This window comes from Astatotilapia calliptera, chromosome 1, assembly GCF_964374335.1.
Source record: "Astatotilapia calliptera chromosome 1, fAstCal68.1, whole genome shotgun sequence".
In the NCBI taxonomy this organism is placed as follows: Eukaryota; Metazoa; Chordata; class Actinopteri; order Cichliformes; family Cichlidae; genus Astatotilapia; species Astatotilapia calliptera.
In genome coordinates, this window is record NC_137422.1 from 37,846,325 (window position 1) to 37,864,680 (window position 18,356).

General features: G+C 38.9%; 1 protein-coding gene across 1 annotated transcript in view; it reads left to right on the forward strand.

Moving 5' to 3' along the window:
- Positions 1 to 18,356, forward strand: part of LOC113026743 (neural-cadherin) — a 337,047-nt gene that overhangs the window by 72,865 nt on the left and 245,826 nt on the right. Inside the window, exons 2-3 of the mRNA XM_026175859.2 lie at positions 14,237 to 14,434; positions 15,576 to 15,801. Of these exons, the coding sequence (XP_026031644.2) occupies positions 14,237 to 14,434; positions 15,576 to 15,801 (424 nt within the window). The remainder of the gene's footprint in view (positions 1 to 14,236; positions 14,435 to 15,575; positions 15,802 to 18,356) is intronic.

Sequence of the window (18,356 nt, forward strand, 5' to 3'; positions counted from 1 at the left end):
AGTCGTGGCGTTTCACTCAAAGGTGCTCTCTCCACACCCACCCCTACTGCGCTTAATGACACACTTTTAGTTTTTTTTTTAACTGCGACTGTGCACCAACACAACATGGGGTCTCAGCTAAGCTACATATAACTGACTTATACCTGCAGTCACTGGGCAGGAAGATTTTACGATCTGTGCATAAATATTAAAATCTACACTAGTAGTAAACATTCATACAAAGGATAATAGATAATTGAGATAATTGATTACATAGTTAAGCTATAACTAGTTAAGCTTAACCAGTCAGCTCCATTTCTCTGCTGTCTGACTGAGAATGTTGGTGGACCAAAACCAAATTTCGTAAATTTAGCTAAACTTTCATCCCACACTGAAGGCCTGCACCATCTGACTTAAATGTCACCAGCTCATTTAATAACATTTAATCCCATACATCTCCTCAGTAGGTGCCCTCCTCTACCCTCTGGTACAGTTGTTATTTAGCAGAGACCAAGGCAGAGATCATTGAATGTCCCAATAATTTGTGAAAATCTGTTTTGAAAGCCTAATGTTTACATTTTGCACCTCTGTCATCAAAAAGTCTTTGGAGTAAAAGTGCGTCTGTGGGCCAGCAGTGTAGGTTGCTATATTATCAGCTATTACCAAACTGCATTGCACAAAATTTCACTCACCAAAATAATACTTTTTGGATGGGCTGTTCGAAGTACAATTAATCACGTAAGCCATATTATTTTAATTACTTGAAAATGTTTCGTTGGGCACCAAAACCTTCATTGAGAACACCCATTTGGCAACTTTGATTAGTGAAGATAAAGGCAAGCAGAAATCTCGTTGTAGCAATGGAAAGAAAAAACAACTCAAAACTTAGCTATATACAACGAAATGATTTTTTGTGCCAGGCGATATATTTTAACATGGAAATCTAAGGGGATTGATAACTTTTAGAGTAGCAAGTGGCCACGTGAGGAACCTTCATACTGTCATCTTTTTTCAGCCCTGGAAGAGTGCGTGTGAAGTAGTGCGCATAGCGACCGCAGTGGTAACTGTTGTTGACACTTTGTAACATCAAATAACCTGTGAAAATGAAGGTAAACGTTGTGACAAAATGAAAGTTAAGTTGAAAGATGGGTTTCAAACTTACAGCTCCATCATCACTCAAGCATCCAAGTGTAGAGATTTGTTGTTTTTCTAACTTGGAATACACTGCTTGTTACTTCCATTCAGCAGGATGGAACGATCACAGCTGACTGAGATGACACCTACAGTAGTAGGCAGAGGATGCTGCCTAGTTTATCAGTCTGAGTACAACTGATGACCTTTCACCAGGCTCATATAATTCGAAACAAGGTGCCCGATCTCACTATCGCTCCCTCACTGAATAAGTGGTGGTGCAAGACTATGAAACAGTTTACATCAATTAATCATAAGGTACTTATCTGCAAAATAAAAACGTCAGTGTGCTATGTTCAGTCAGTTGCTTATCCTGCGATGACCTCACAGAACTCACAAATAAAACAGTAGCCTCCATTTAAACTCAATACTCGTAATTTTGTCAGAATCATAGAGATGGTCTTGGGAAAGCTGATGTAGCGCCATTTTTGAACATTTATACGTGAATAAACCCACATTCATTTGCTTTCTGTTTTTTTCTCAATTGAGCTGTCTCCCAGTTTTCTTCCTTTTTCTGCTATTCTTTCCTCTGCTCTCCCTCTCCATTTATTTTTCTCACAGATGGAACTAAGCCAGCCTCAAGGTTTTGGACTGGAGTCCATATTTTCATAGAGTACGCTTTCAACTGCCATTCCCAGTGAGCCCAAACAAGTGGGTTGCCAGATCCATCATGGTTTTATCTCTCATTATCTGTGAGACTCCCGGCCCCCTCCACTAGCCTTCTGCAACTGCTGGAACTGAGTGTAGATGAGAGATGAAACGATTAACTCCCATTTTCTGTAATCAGCAGAGAGAACTTGACAGAAGAACCAGTGCAGAAGAGAGAGAATATGGAAATATGTAGCTCGTCCTCCCAATTTCTGTTCTCTCGCTTTGCCCAAAGACCAAAAAACAAAAAGTCTACAGCCACACATGGTGAAGCAGGAAGACAGATGGAGGGATGGATTATAATGTCTGTATAACTCGTGGCTATCAGAAGTCTTCTGTTGCCATTTTAATTGGAATCCACACGATCCATGCAGCATCTTGATTTCCACTCTTAATTTACAGAGAAAAACACGAAATTATCTCCAGACAAAATGGACCACAATGGTGAGTTCATTAATAGATTAGCTGGCAAGTACTTTGATAATAAATTCATATTTTTTGTGTTTTTTGCAGTTTGTTATGTGTAATTAATTGGAAACCTTTGGATGGGAGCTGCTCTTTTAGCTCTCTGTGTAAATTTATAATAATCATTTTATTATTTCTGTGATTGTATTAGTTGAGCAATTAATTCATTTATCAATGAAATGATCAATACCTTGTAATAGTGTATTAGATGTGATAGTTAACTGTTGGCATGACAAAGACCTATTTGTGAGAGAAATGAATAGTATGTGCCCAATTTGTTTTCATTTAAAATTAATTTGTTTTAACAGCTTTCAGATTAATTAGGCTACGTGCTGGAAGACTGCTACAGATTGTATAGATGAAACCGCTCGTCTCTTTTGCTGATGACTACAGGATATGTAGGGGAAAATAATATATTACCTGTCAAATTTATAAATTATGCTCAGTGGATTATCCTGTGGAAACTTTTCAGACTGCCCATTGAAACTGATTTCTGTTTTTTATTCTGGGCTCTGCTTTAGAGAGAGGGGCTCAGAGTAGAGCTGGTACTCCTTCACATTGAAAGGAGCCAGTTGAGATGGTTTGGGCATCTGACTAGGATGCCTCCTAGACGCCTTCTGGGTTTGGAGTTCTGTGCATGTCCTACCTGCAGGAGGCCAACCCAGGACACGTTGGAGAGATTATTTCCCTCAGCTGTTCTGGGAGCATCTCGACGTTTCCCAGACAAACTTAAGAAAATGGATAATGGCGAGTCTTTATTGACGTCGGAATTCAGACAAAAACAAAAGCAAAAAAGAAAGCACTTGTTTTTGTTTTGGTCTCTGCTGTGCTTGGATCCAAGGCAGGTCTGTTTAATGAAATGGTTGATTTAGTGACAACTGGAAAGCAGGTTTGTGTTGAGTGATGGCGAGCAGAGGACATGCATTGTCTTTGACTGAAGTTCTGCAGTAGGGCCAAGCTATATTAAAACCTTGTCTGCTGAAATAGCAGTACTTCAGATATAAATTAAGTTGCTTAGGGGCTTGAAAACTCATTTACTGACTTTATGGTGTGTCTTCAAGGGACATGATAGATTAGGTTGATGACAGCAGTTGATTCTCCCGTTCAGTCACTAAGTAAGGTGTTGGGCCACCACATCCTGCAGAACAGTTTCAGTGAGACTCGGCATTGACTTTACAAACCTCTCGATTGGGGGTCAAGGACTTAGGATTGACTTGAAATTAAATATCTGCTTCTTTTGATTTTGTTGCCATCAACACATAAAAAAGCTAAAACATGAATGAATAAATGAATAAAGTTTTTGATAGGTGAATTAAAATACAGGAAAAGATGTTCAGGCCAAAACGTATTTTATAGCTAATTCTGTTAAGCATTAAGGTAATGAGGTACAAAAGAGTATCACACAGAAGCTAAAGCTTCCAGATAGAGAGGAAGAGGAGCAATAAAAACAATAAGGCACTGGCTCCACATGGGACCAACATACAATCAAAGGTACCTCTGTGGCATACTTTTGACAGAGCCTGCAAAGAGATTTGTAGACTGCCCTAAAGAAGTTGTAGCCGTTTGCTGTCAGCAGGGGGCAGTGTCAAAAGCAACCAATCTGTTGGCTAATTTTCATGTTTGTGCTCTTGTCCGTCCAATAAAAGGATCCAAGATGAAAGCAGCTGTTGTGACATGACAAGTTCCCTTTTGAAGCCTCAACGCAGGCATTTCCGCTGTAGTTTTTGAAACCACGATTTGGCAAACAAGGTGCAAATTAGACTGTGAAATTTTACACTCACTGGCTAATGACTTTCAATCACAAATCCACTAGACTTCTATGGGCTGAAAATCTTCTCGCCCCCACAAGTATTGCCCCCTGGTGGCCATGGAAAAGAATGCAGGTTTAGGGCACCTGCAGATTGGCTTCACTTTTCAGACCTGGAAGTTACATCCATCTTTTATACAATCCATGCGGAGCCCCTGCTGCAGAGAAGGACAAAGTTATCACAAAAACAATAGAAAATAGCACAGATCTCACAATACCCTTACATGGAAATCACCCCCAGAACACACAAATTCAAAAGACACGGACAAAATTCCAGAGATGTGCTATAAATTGTCCCTGCTTTTTGTTAATTTCAGTTGAAAGTACCAACTGCTACTGTTGTAACCAAAGTTTTAGCAAAAGTTTACCTCTGATTTTATTTTAATTCTCTTACTCTCATAAATATGTTTCCAATTTAGGAAAAAAAAAAGGACATTAATTTTCAAGAAACTGTACAAACAAAAATGCAAAACTTTGATTAAGTAAGCTCTGTGGTAAGGAAAAAGACACTGCTTTGGTTTAAGGCTAGGGTTAAGATTTTCTCTGTCAGCTGACATTTTGCTTTTAGCAAAAATAACTGGAATAACATGAGGCTTGAGCTGTGTGTTTGGGACCGACGGCAACTGCATTAGCAAGCTTTCCTCCGAGCACTTGGCTCTGTCTGAACAGCTGTTGCTTAAACTTTTACCGAATAAATGCAGTGACTTTGATATCAGTCCATTTTTTGTGCTAAATGGTGAGGCAAAGGCAAGATGCAAGAGAGACAAGAGGCTGAAGGTTGTAATACCTTCTGAATCCCAGTGCACCTTAATAGGACTTAATAAAGCCAAAGATCACAGACATTACCTCAGCTGAACTGTAAATCGAGCTCTGACGCTTAAACCCACACAAACATCTGCACACATCCAGTGTTTTGGCTTGCACGTGTCTGCCCTTAAGTTAATTAAAGGATTTAGTAGGCTAATTAGTAGATTGTTAAATAGGGGACACATGGTCTTCCTATTGTGCTCCGAGGTTTGCGTCACCTGAGGTATCAAGACTAATCCCTTCTAACTGGAGCAATAGAGAGTAGGTTGTAAACAATAGCTGGTATCACAGTTGGTAAGACAGTCTTAGATCCAGATGGTAAGTAGAGTAATCTCAGGAAGGGATTGACCAATTATTGGCTTTGGGAGGATAATGCTTAGCTTGTGTACTTAATGGAAAATTCATTGAAACAACCCTTTGAACTCTTTAACTAACTTAATTTGATTTATGGTGTGTTATGGAACTATAGTGAGAAAAGCTCTTCACTCATGTAGCAGTAACCTTTCAGGTGTGAAATGTAAAATAAGAATGCATTAATTATACAAAAGCTGAACGTATGAAGACCATAGATGTGAATACATGTTACAGATGGTATGGTTGTCAGTTCCAAAGTGTATCCTTTTGCAGCAAGTTTTATTTATATCACCTTTTAACTTTACCCTTAGGTCCAGGTAAAGAGACACTGTGATGCTCTGTACTATCTGTTCACTTAGGTAATGAGCAGCCAAGCCATATTTGAGGACTGTGCAGTGGCATAAAATGAGACTTGAAATAGAAGACTTGGTCAGGTTATCCTGCCCCAAAAAGGCTCTGAGCGTAACCTTTCAGATCTCTCTGAAGTAGTGAGACCTCATCCAGCACAGGGATTTATTTTAAAAAAAACAAAGGCCTCTCTATAGTGTGTGACAAATATCTTTACATTGGCTTCGCTGTGGGTAACGAATAGGGATGGGTACCGGTGTCCGTTCTGACATAAACGGTAGTAACCAGACCGAAAAGCAGCGCACATTTCGGTGCTTTATTTCGGTGCTTTTTTTTCCTGAGCTGTGATACACTTTAGATTCTAGCCAATCATTTTACGTTTCCGAGGATAGTAGGCGGGGCCAGGTACGTACGTTCTGTTAGAGCAGAGCTACAGATTAAAAATGTCCAAGGCGAAGCGGTCAAAAGTCTGGCTGTACTTCACAGCAAAATATGCAAACTCAGCAGCAACAAGTGCTTTAAGCTGATACTGTGATACTGTCAAAGGAGGTAACACCTGAAATCCGATGAAACACCTGGTGACGCATAGCGTTTTTTTTAAAAGCCCAGAAATGCGCCGTATTTGATAGCTTGCTGCGAGACCTCACACCGAGCACATCTACTGCGGGTGGGTTGCCTGTTATGCAACATCCCCCAAAAACACGAAGAGGAGAGTCCTGGCCCCTAACCCTGCCAGTGTAGCAGAAATGATGACGGATGATGGTGGCAGCAGCCGTTCTTCTCTGCATGAGTAGCTTAATGTTGTTCGTGTGTAATTTACGTTGAGTAGGCTAACCACGTTATTACATTAATGCATGTAAGGTGAACTAGCAAACATCATCATAGCTACATGCGGCTGTCCTCTTGTTTGATGGCAGATGCTCCCTTCACCCTGGCTAAAAAGGCTAAAATGACCAAAGAAAAAGTGGAAAACAGTTAAACATGAGAGGTTTAGGACAAAGTTTGTGTTTTTTCCATTGTTTAAGCACTGCTTCCAGCCAAGAGTGATACCATATATGCCCCATAGCTGCAGAAAAGGCTAACATTGTTATCTTTTTACAAAAAACAGCTGAACATGAGAGGTTTTTGGACCAATTTTGTGTTCTCCATTCTTTAAGCACCGGTTTGAGCACCGTTTGAGCACCGGCTCCGTTTCAAAAGTACCGATTTGGCACCGGTATCGGATAAAACCTACCATCCCTAGTAACGAACACCAATTATTTCTTCAGTAACCTGAAAAACAATTTCCCATGCATTTGTTATAAGAATCTGTGTATAATGTTTGCAATCGTACTTATATTTAGGTTAGATAAATGCGTTAATGTGTTTTCTTTGCCTTTATATATTTCTTTCAGATTTTGGTCACTGAGGAGGAAGTGTGGGTTTATCAGAACAGACGTTTCCTTGGATGCACATTGCTGATAAGATCAGCGAGACTAAACCTAACCAGTAAATTTATTAAAGTAAAGCCATAAAACTAAATCAGTAAGTTCAAAGATGATAAAGTGCCATTTATAGAGTTCGGGGGAAGTTTTCACTGGGTTGTAAACTGTGATCAATTGCCAGAACATTAGTCCAGCAACATATTTTTAATCTATTTTTATTGATGTAAATATGACAATTAACTGTGATATTGATTCCAATTGACATTGGCCAGCATTAGATGATAGCATTGGTTTTCAAATTAGCTGTTGCACTTCTCTGAATGTGTAGTCACTCTAAGTGTTCGTGCAAGCTCATGTGTGCATTTGTTTGAGCTCAGTATTGGCAGTGTGAAGATTTTCAATTATGAGTAGCTTTGCTGGAAGAATAAACAGCGAAACTATTGGCTAACCATTTGTATCATTTGCAATTAGTGTAAGAACTAAAGCGTGATTTTCCTCACTGTCTTGCTCTGTCTCTGTCTCTCATCCCTGGCTTTAATTGGCGTTTTTGTGCAAAAATCTAAAAAGTCACTAAGATGGCAACAGCTTTCCATTCAAGGAGATTATGGATGGAACAGTTACCAGTGAGAGCAAATAGCCTTTAGTAATCCTCGGAGGACATTTAATTAACTGGCCTTCCTTTCAGTTACTTTTTTTTTTCTGTCTTGCTTTCTTAGTCTCTCTCAATCTGTTTCTCCTTTCCTTTGTCTTGCTTATTTTTTTGTCTTACACCATTTTTTTTCAAAGATGTGAAGGCACAGCACTCATGCGTGCAGACACACACTCACAGGTATAGCAAAACTCTTTTCTTCAGTGGGTTGAAGGCTGGAGTAGTTAGTTCAGCATGTTAGCACTAAATGAGAGAGAGCGAGAGGAGGGGTAAACTCCACATTATGCTATCAGTACTGTCAGCATAATGTAGAGCAGGAGGGGGAGAAGGATGGGGAGAAAATGAGGTAGCAGAGTTAGAAAGGTGCTGATTGAGGTCACCGGAGGAGTGCAGATGAGAAAGGAGGGCTCTCTTTCATTCTTCGGCTGTTAAATTAAGTACCTTCACATTCATATTGACATCTCCAAGCTCACTCATTTATGTAGTGATGTAACATATTTACATATAGACTTAACCTGATTCATCAGTTGCATCATATCCACTTAAAAAAGCCTCTCTGGCTGGTGCTGTACCTTGGCACTTTAAGGCTTCATATGAGTCATAACTGTGTTCTTGTTTCACAGAGATATTAAAGGCTTTTCGACACATTTTATTATGACAGTTTGGTTCCCGTGATGTACTGTTTATCCTTGGTAAGTTGATGTGCTGAAGACATGTGCTTTGCAGTGAATTGGTGTAATTTTTTCATGTAATTGACTTCATAATGCACCCCGCTGCAAAGCAATTCCCCAACAGAAATCTCAGAAGTGTCCCAAGTTGATCCCAAGGATGAGTATTGAGGCTGATCAAGGCATATTTCAGTGATCAGGTCATCCTCAAATAAAGCAGATCTTAATGTGATCCCTTTTTTTATTTTTTTTTTCGGCGTATGTTTTCCACCTCGGCCTGCTAGTCTTTTTCTACTGCTCTATATCTAAGTAATAGCCAGTCTCACTGCAAGCACTTTACTTAGAGAGTGAAAACTGTGGTGTGAGTCTGAAAAATTATTTTCTCACAGTGCCCACATTCAGTTGGCATTATATTTACTAGATCAGGAAGTAACAAAACCTGCCTACTCATTAGCCTATTACAACCCGGTGTTTTTAAACGAAAAGCCACCTGGTCTTTGCAATGTTGGCAGGCATTGGAGCAGTATTGCAAGGGGATCTGTATGGCCATCTCTGAGAATGCTCCATCATCTGTTTTCAACAATAATGGGAAGGACTAAAACATTTTTTCATAGTCCTTTGTACCAGAATCTGCCAGAACAGGGTGAAGAGTCCAAATCTGTGAATATTTAGAGTGTTAAATAATGTCATCATTTGATCTGCTGTCAAGGTTACTTGTTAATTTAGTATTTGCCTCGTTTGAAAATAACTCATCCAGGGTAGGAGGCAGACACCAGTGTAGTTCTAGTGTTAGTCCCAACCTTGGATAAATGGGAAGTGTTGCATCAGGAAGGTAATCTGGTATAAAATCTTGGCCAAATAAAACATGCAGATCTAGTGAAAGCATAAGATTGGGTGCCAATTTTGGAACTGTGGTAGTGGTAGTATGTGAGGGTGGTGCAGGACGTGTATGATGACAGACAGACAGTGGTGACGTGTGTGGTTGTGAGTAACAGATGGTTTAAGTTGGGGTGTGATTACGTTATGAACTTGCTCTGCTTGTTTGTAATGATGATGGTCAGGTTAACAGATGAAGAAAGGGCAAGAGTCTCTTTGGACTATAATGTTTGCAGACAACATTGTGATCTGTAAATAGAATAGGGAGCAAGTGGAAGAGAACCTTTAGAGGTGGAGGTATACTCTGGAGAGGGCAGGATACATGTATTCATGTTTATTCATTCGTAGTTCTTGTTCTGCTCTTTAGCCTACGTGAGCTCACGGCTCCAGCACATGAACTAGTTTAACTCTTCAGTTTGCCCCACCTGACCAATATTAGCTAGTTACTGATATATTAGTATTGGCAGTTTACATGATTTTAACCACCCTTTCATTGTGTTATGAGTTTTGATGTTCCATAGTCTGTCCACCAGAGCACATTATGAAACTTCCATGTTTCCAGTGCCACAAACACAACAACCTGCTGACTACCAGCTAACTACACAGTAAAATCAGTATCTGTATATGTGAATCGACCGTAAAAGTCCTCAATCGGTGGAGCTTGACCTGAATCATATCACGGACTGACGCAACAGCTGTCCACACTCTCAAAAGGGAAGCGGGAATGGCAGTCAGTGCTCATTAGCAGTGATCGAACTTTGAAAATAAGAGCACGGGGATTTTTTGCTTTGGTATTTTTTTGTCTGTAAATATAAAGTGATTGTAGGAGTAACTTTAACTTACCACAGACATAACATTAGTATGAATTTGAGTCCATTTTTTAATGAAGCCATCACTAATGATGCTGTTTTGCCTTTTCTTTTGTATGCCAATTTGTGTGGTTTTTTTGTTTTGGTTTTTTTTTTTAAGCTTCAAAAGTCAAATAGTGAAAAGGGCTGCACGACATTACAGCAGGGAATCGCAACTTTTGTTCAACTTTGACCACAGTTTCTGGTTTTGGTTCATGTTAATTGAGTCGTGTTATGATCAGAAGACAAACACACACAGCTACCATTTTTCATTAGGGGGTGATTGACTCTACATATTCTGTATGTGGTCTGAGAACAAGATGAGATGAAAGCACTGTGGCAGAATGAAATTTAGAAATCCTTGGACTAGGTTGGTGGGCATGGAAAAGCCTTCTATGGCACTGTTAGTAATTGCAGGTCCCACTGTTTCTAGGAATTGCAACATGTCATTAGATCCACTAAGATGCATTAGTGATGGGGATGGCAATAGCACCATGCTGTATCTCCCAATGTTCTCCTTTAGCCACTAATCCACTGATGATTGTTATTAGTGAGAAAGGCGTGTGCATGTGTAAGATGCATTCAGGCACAATGCTCTGTATATTAGCTTGGTGATTTATTGTCTTGGATGTGCTATCCCTTTTTCTCAAAGCTGCATTGTCCTTTTTCCAATTAATTTTGAATCTGTTATGACCTCGAAGACGAAGGAAGAGAAAGAGATTATCAACAAATACACGGATTGAACCACAAAATCAAGTGGTATGCTATATATTTTGGGGGGGCGATATGGCTGCTTTATTTTGCTCTTCTGTCGTCTTTTGATGTCTTCTTATATTTTTCTTTGTAACACCCCCCGTCATCTCTAATGCCACTGATTTATGCAATTGCTTTTTCGTGCTTTTCTTTTTTCTGTCTCTACTTAATTCTTCCATCTTCCACTTTTCGTTGTTCTGCTGTTTCTATAACAACCGCAGGGTCATTTTTCAGTCTCTGCGCTTCACTCTTAATCCTGTTCATGCGACACTCGGCTCTTATTTTCTTGCTGCTTTTTCCTGCTGCGCTCTATATATTGCTTGATTACACCCTCTCGTTCTGAAAATATATTTAAATCTTAATGTCTTTTTCTCTGTATCTTCTGTCTGTCCACTTTGCATTATTTGATGCACAGTCATACGCGCAAAGGACTTTTCTCACCTCGCTACTTGTTTTTGTGACGCCAAATAGGAATTAGAATTTTTTTTTACAGCAGGTATCAAAGCAGACACAAATGACAGCAAGTCTTTGGCTCCAGCCCTGAAATTACTCCTCTGCTTCCCTGCTGTGATCAGCTAGCACTGATGTGTGCTGTGCGTTTGTGGGTGGAAGGGTGGGTGTATTGATGAGGACTGTACGGGACCTCGCTGTGTTTTACCACTGTCACTATGATTGCTGTTTACTGTGGATGCAGATTGCACGGCACTGATTATGATTACTAGTTGAAATGTGAAGATGGCCTCTGCAGTTTCTTTTGGATTACATTTCCATTGTCTGTTGTTCACATGGGACATTCAAGAAGGGAACAGAGGGAGATGACAGCTTAATATAAGAAAGTGTAACTGAATAAGATGATTTTTGTATTTATTTGTTTGATTTATGTGTCTGAACATGGCTTTTGCTTAAGCCTTAGTTACACCAATCTGAAATGTATAAGCTTCAAACCTCTTAATTATAACTGTAATTACAATGTAAATAGTTTATAATAGTATGGGGTGTCTATGAAGAAGTCACTATTAAAGAAATAAAGCCAAGAGACAAGGCTGAGATATTCCAGATTAGACAAGAACAGGATTGAAAATGAGTGGCAACAAGTGTCATTGAGTAATGAACCCAAATTGTGACATTTTTTGTGTCAAATTGTCATCAGTATGTGCAGAGGACGTCAGGACAGAGGTATACCAATGAGAATCTGCCAGCTTTGGAGGCTTGGACATGATTACAAATAAAATTGAATTGAATTGTTTGGATCTTGATTTTGGTTAGTGGTAGGGAGCGTTTCAAAATTGAAAGAATAACGAGAACAGACGACGATGATACCAAACACCCTTCAATGCAGTAAAAGCATACACAGCCATGGATTGGCCGCCCCAGAGCCTGGACCTCAATATTTCTGAAGCTGTATGAGGTCATTATGACAGAGAACAAAACAAAAGGCAGAAACATCCAAAGAACATCTTTGAATGTTCTTCAGAAATTTCAGGCCGTGATGAAGAATCAAAGTGGTCATAACAAGAATTGATTGTTTTTGCCTTACATCTCCATAAATTTGTCTACATATATTTTAATAATTAGATGCACCTGTTTCTCATGTTCTTAGCAACATATAGAGAAATCAGTGCTATCTCGAGACTGTAGTATTATGAAGTATTACTGATTAATCTATACCTTTTTTTGTTTATGTAAAAAAAAGAAAGAAAAAAGTTTCATTCCATTTAAATAAATAATACTAAAAACACATGCTGATGATTTCTGGATATCAATCTTCTGGATATCCATTAAGTGCATCAACATGCTGGTCAGCAGAGGTTGGGCAAGAAAATGAATGAGCTAGATTGATGATGACAGAATAGATTTTAACAGCGTGGGAAAGTGGACATAACCTAGCAGCCTTAACTGACTATATACAAGAACCTTATTAAATTAGTTAATAATGAGTTTACTTTTGTGTTTTTTACATAAAATGATTCATACTTTAAGTAATGCCATTTAATTATACATTTAATAAATTGTGCATATATGTCTGATTCTAATTAAATAACAAATCATTTAATCAATTTATTTTTGGCACTTTTGGCATTCATTAGACCAAATTGATAAAGTGAAATTGATTGAATTTGACCTGAGCCAGTTAGTCTGCAGCACTTATTGGAAAGACAACTGTGTTTCCGTCTGAGTTATTAGTGGTTGGTAAAACAGAAGGCTGAATGTCTGGTTTTCTTTGGAGTCAGTGGTTATGAAAGAAAAGAGCAGCAGTCAGAAGACAGAAATGAACTAAATAAATACATACTAATGAAGGAACCTAGCCAATGGCTGTGCCTTCGTGGCGTAAGACTACATGAAACATTAACCTAAAAGAAGTAAATTATAATATGTAAATGTAACCAACAAAAAAATGAGATAAAATGGGACTAGCTCTGAAAAGATTTTATAATGCTCAATTATTCATCTTCTTGTGTGTTTCTCACGTTTAGTCTTTAGTGTTTCATCTAGGCTAACAGATGGGTAATGAGGTCAGCTGCCCTTCTTCTGTTTTATATATACGTGTACATATGTGTGTGAGAGAGAGCCTCAGTGTGATCATTTTAAATCATTCAGCTATCAATAACATTGCAAGCTGCATTCATAAACTGTGTGTGATGCACAGGCACAGCTACCTGCTAATTAGTGCTAAGTAACTAGCTCGGTTTCACTCTCCAAAACTGAAGCACATACTTTTTGGATGCTTTGTACCCCACAGCAAATTATATTATTTGTCACATACTTCTGTTAAAAATGCTCCACAAATCACCACAACCAGAGGACCAGTTCACTGGAGGTGAGACCCAGCAGACGGCTACCTGGTTCTGTCGTCTATGTTACCTCATCTGACAATCAAAATTTTATCAGTATCCAAATAAATAAATTGCTGTAGTAATAGAGCCAGAAACTGTTTTCTGTACCAACCTGTATACTTGCTTTTAATTCTGTTACTCTAAGTTGGGCATTTTAACATGGGAGTCATTTTTTGGCAATTTTTCAGCCCCAGAGGTTGGTTTTAGATTAATTAACACTTCCTGGAAGGCGTCATCACACTTACACCAGGATAATAAGTTGTCATAAACACTCTTCTTCTCTCCAGTCTGTCTTCTGCTGTTCATCTCCATGGTCATCGCTACCCTTTACCTCTCTCACACACAGACACACACACACAGTGACAGTAGAGGATGCGCAACCATAGCTGAGTGTAAAATGCAGCTGAGACACTCAGATTGAGCTGCAATGAAACAAGGGCAAATAAATTACATAAATGTATGTTTATGCTTGTTGCCCTTTGTTCGTTACAGGGAGCTTCTTGGTATGGAAATACTCCACTGCATATTTTAAACCTAGTATTTGACTTCAACTAAAACTGCCTTCTTATTTTCCTTGTTCTCTAGGTCCAGAGTGGTACTTGGTCAGAGTGGAGTTAACGGTGACGGATGTAAATGACAACATCCCAGAATGGAGCATGGTTCCTGCTCCCTACCTTGCTGTGGTTTCCCCTGATGCCTCTGCAGGTTCCCTGGTCTACAAGCTCTTTGCTGAGGATGGAGATGAAGGCAACAATGGTGAAGTGGAGTACTTTTTGTCTGACGGTAGGTTAAATTGCTGCTTCTTTTTTTGCCTGCATAGTGTGTTAAAGATCAGGTTGACTGTTTACAGCGTCACAACAATCACAAAACAGGGAGGCAATAATGTGACGGAGAAGCTATGGAAGTGACAAGCTAACAGTAAGCAGCTAATAGCAAACATACAACTGCATTATTATATGAATCTTGTGTTTTTGTGTACTTTTGCAGTTTTTATATTTGGTGGTTTTCTTAAGGTCCAGTGCATTTGACCTCGCAAGGCCACCATAGCCGACAGCTATGAGGGATTTCCGTAGTAGACAGCAAACCGCAGAGCATTTGGCTTTTCACTAATCACACTGAAAAAAGTAGACAAATTATATGCAAAACCTTTGAACAAAGAGGCATTTGTTGGTGTTGGCATTTTTAATAAAACAAAAGTCTCAGTTGCATAAATCATTTGCTTGATTTAAAATGTTTTGTTGTTTTGATCAGTGCTTTTTTTTTAATGTTCTGTATGGTGCAGACTCAAGTATACACTCTCTTTGAGCTGTTGCCCTCTGCAGTGCTGAGTTTTATGCGCACACGATTCTCCAGTGTCTTGTCTGGTTTTTTTCCACTGTGCAAAATAATTGCTTTTGTTATTGTCTGCTTTGTAATGATTTCTTGTCTCTGTTTTAGAATCTGTTTAAAAAGATGATTTTTCAATTTTCCTCATGGGGATGCATTGGAATAAACTGACTGAAAAATTATAAGAAAAAACATAGACATATTATTGTTAATATCTATGCTAAACTTTTCAATTTAAATGCTCAATCCCACCTCTCAAAGTTTAACTTCTAAAAATGCAGTATATTTTGGATCAAGGTCTTATTGAATCCTGTTATTCTGAATACAGGTCATGAATTTTAACACCCCAGTTCCTGTGGTTTTTGCATTTTCCTCTCAGCAACTTTGAATACTGATTGTCCAGTCATCTTTTTTTATTGGTGAATGCTTAGCATGCACTTAAATATTTCTGACAACTTTTGAAAGCAACTTTTGTGCAAAGTGTTTTGCCCTGTGGTCCTTTTCACTGGATGATCTCTGTTGTTGTGTGTTGCCTTATTTGCTTATCTTGTCTTTGGTGTATTACCCTTCTGTATATGATCAAACAAATCGTCCCCAGGTGGTGATGGTCGTTTTGAAGTGGACAGGAAGACTGGCCAGGTACGAACTACGGGCCTTCCCCTGCAGCGGGACAGGGAATACCTGCTGACAGTGGTGGCTGCTGACCGGCTGGGCAGCCGCAGTGCTCCTGCTGTCATCTCTGTGGTTGCTGGACCCCGGCCACCACAGTTTACCAATGCCTCCTTCACTATTGCAATACCAGAAAACACCCCTGAAGGACAACCGTGAGTTTACACACATTCATCCACTGAAATCCCTTACAGGACATCTACATGAAACAATATACATGACATTGACTACACACACACACACATCTGCTGTTTTCCTTTCACTATACCATGATTAATATTCATGATGAAAAATATTACTATGTGTCTAAAACGACACAATCATGATGGTCATTTAAGTAAGTAAGTAAGTAAACTTTATTTATTAAGAGCTTTTCACAGACAGGCAATCACAAAGCGCTGTACACAAATATTAAAATATTAAAATTAACAATAAAATCAATAGACATATACAATGTAAAAGATCAAATGTAAATAATGTAAAAAAATATATAAAATATGTAGATCAACAAAAGGCTTGCTTGAACAGAAGAGTTTTTAACTGTTTTTTAAAAGAATCCACAGAGTCAAGCAAACGTAATTGTAGTGGTAAACTGTTCCACAGCCTTGGTGCAACAGACTGAAAGGCTCTGTCCCCTTTTGTCTTCAATCGTGTACGGGGAACAACTAAGAGACTCTGAGTCTGTGAGCGGAGATGACGAGCAGCAGTGTATTTTAAAATGGTAAATGGCCTGCATTTGTATAGCGCTTTTCTAGTCCATAGGACCCCAAAGCGCTTTACACTACATTCAGTCATTCACCCATTCACACACACATTCACACACTGGTGATGGCAGCTACATTGTAGCCACAGCTGCCCTGGGGCGCACTGACAGAGGCGAGGCTGCCGGACACTGGCGCCACCGGGCCCTCTGACCACCAAAAAAGAAGCTTGGATAAGTAATCTGGAGCCTGGCCATTTAGTGCTCTGTATGTTAAAACAAGAATTTTAAAGCGAATTCTAAACTCTATTGGGAGCCAATGTAAAGAATATAAGATGTGTATGTTTAATGTGTACACTTTTATTTATTTATTCTTAGATACTCGTGTTTTACAGACTAAATCCATACTGTGGCTCATTTAGCCTTTAGCATGTGTAGCACAGTAATAGGATTACCTTTAAATATTTATTTGCATACATAGTAAGAATAGGTAGTCATCGACATTTCTGCAGTCGCATTCTTAGCAGAAAGCTCTCTCTGGTGCCACATAGGGCTGTAACTTTTTCCATCATCTATCATCATCAGTGAGCATTAAACTTGTCATTGTACCAATCACAAAATAGAAATATTATCTTCTGTGCAACTCAGTGATGAAAAATATAGCTTTGCTAAATATATGTTTAGATAAACTTAAATATCCTTAAAATTAAAAAATGTCGACCATGGCATTAGTTGAGTTGAGTTGAGCTCAGCTGCAATCCTGACAGATCAGCTCATCTCGATGCCAGCCAACATCAGCTTTTCTCAGCTAATACCCTTCAATACATCCACTTATAAAGGGCTCTCGATTAATGTTTCTTTAGCCTGGCTTGAGGTAATGTCCATCTGTAAGCTGCTTTGCAACCCAACTTAAGGCAGTGGGTAGGACTAAAGGTATCTTAACCCTGTAATGCCCTTTGTATCATATGTGATACATGAGTTTCTGAGACCTCTATCTCATCAACATGATCAATACTTGCCATAATTTCAAAATGTTATGGACAAAACTCTCTTTTTTTGTCTAAAATTTACATTGTTGTTAACAAAAAGTTGCCAAAAACATCCAATGTGTCAAGTCCATATAACATCTGTGGACAGACTTTAAGGTGGCACTTCAGTCATTTCCGTTTCAACCTGGGAGAGACAGACAGGCTCTAACAGAGTCCAAATGACTGTAAACTACAGTGGATCAAAAATACAACTGGAAATAAAAGATTTCAGTTCCTGATTTTTAATACGCTTAAAAAAAGACTCATAGAAACATATTTTCATATTCTGATTTTTATCTGATTAAAAATAAGGCAAGAATAAAAAAAGCACACAAAGAGCTTATGTTCTGACTTTCATTGATCAAATTAGCACTAATGTCCTTATTTTGGCTTCAGGGTCCACCTGCAGTCTCTTTACTGGGACTGACATATTTCTTCCTTCCTTCATCGGGGAAATGAGCACATTTATAATAAATACAGTGGTGTGAAAAAGTATTGCCCGTTTCCAGATTTTTGGCACATTTTTCACATTTACATGTTTACATGTTACATGTTACATCAAACATATAATATTCAAAGATAGCTTGAGTAAATACTAAATGCAGTTTTTGGATGATTTTGAAAGATATCCAAATCTACTTGGCCCTGTGTGAAAAAGTAATTACCCCCTAAACATAATAACTGGTTGTTCCACCCTTGGCTACAAGAACTGCAATCAAGCATTTGTGATAACTGGCAATGAGTCTTTCACATCGTTATGGAGGAATTTTGGCCCACTGTTCTTTGCAGAATTGTTTCAGTTCAGCCACGCTGGATTGTTTTCAAGCATGAACGGCCTGTGTAAGGTTATGCCAAAGCACCTCAATGGAATTTAAGTCCAGACTTTGGCGAGGTCACTCCAAAACCTTCATTTTGTTTCATTCTTTTGAGTCATTCTGAGCTGGACTTGCCTCAGTGTTTCAAATCATTCTCCTGCTGCATA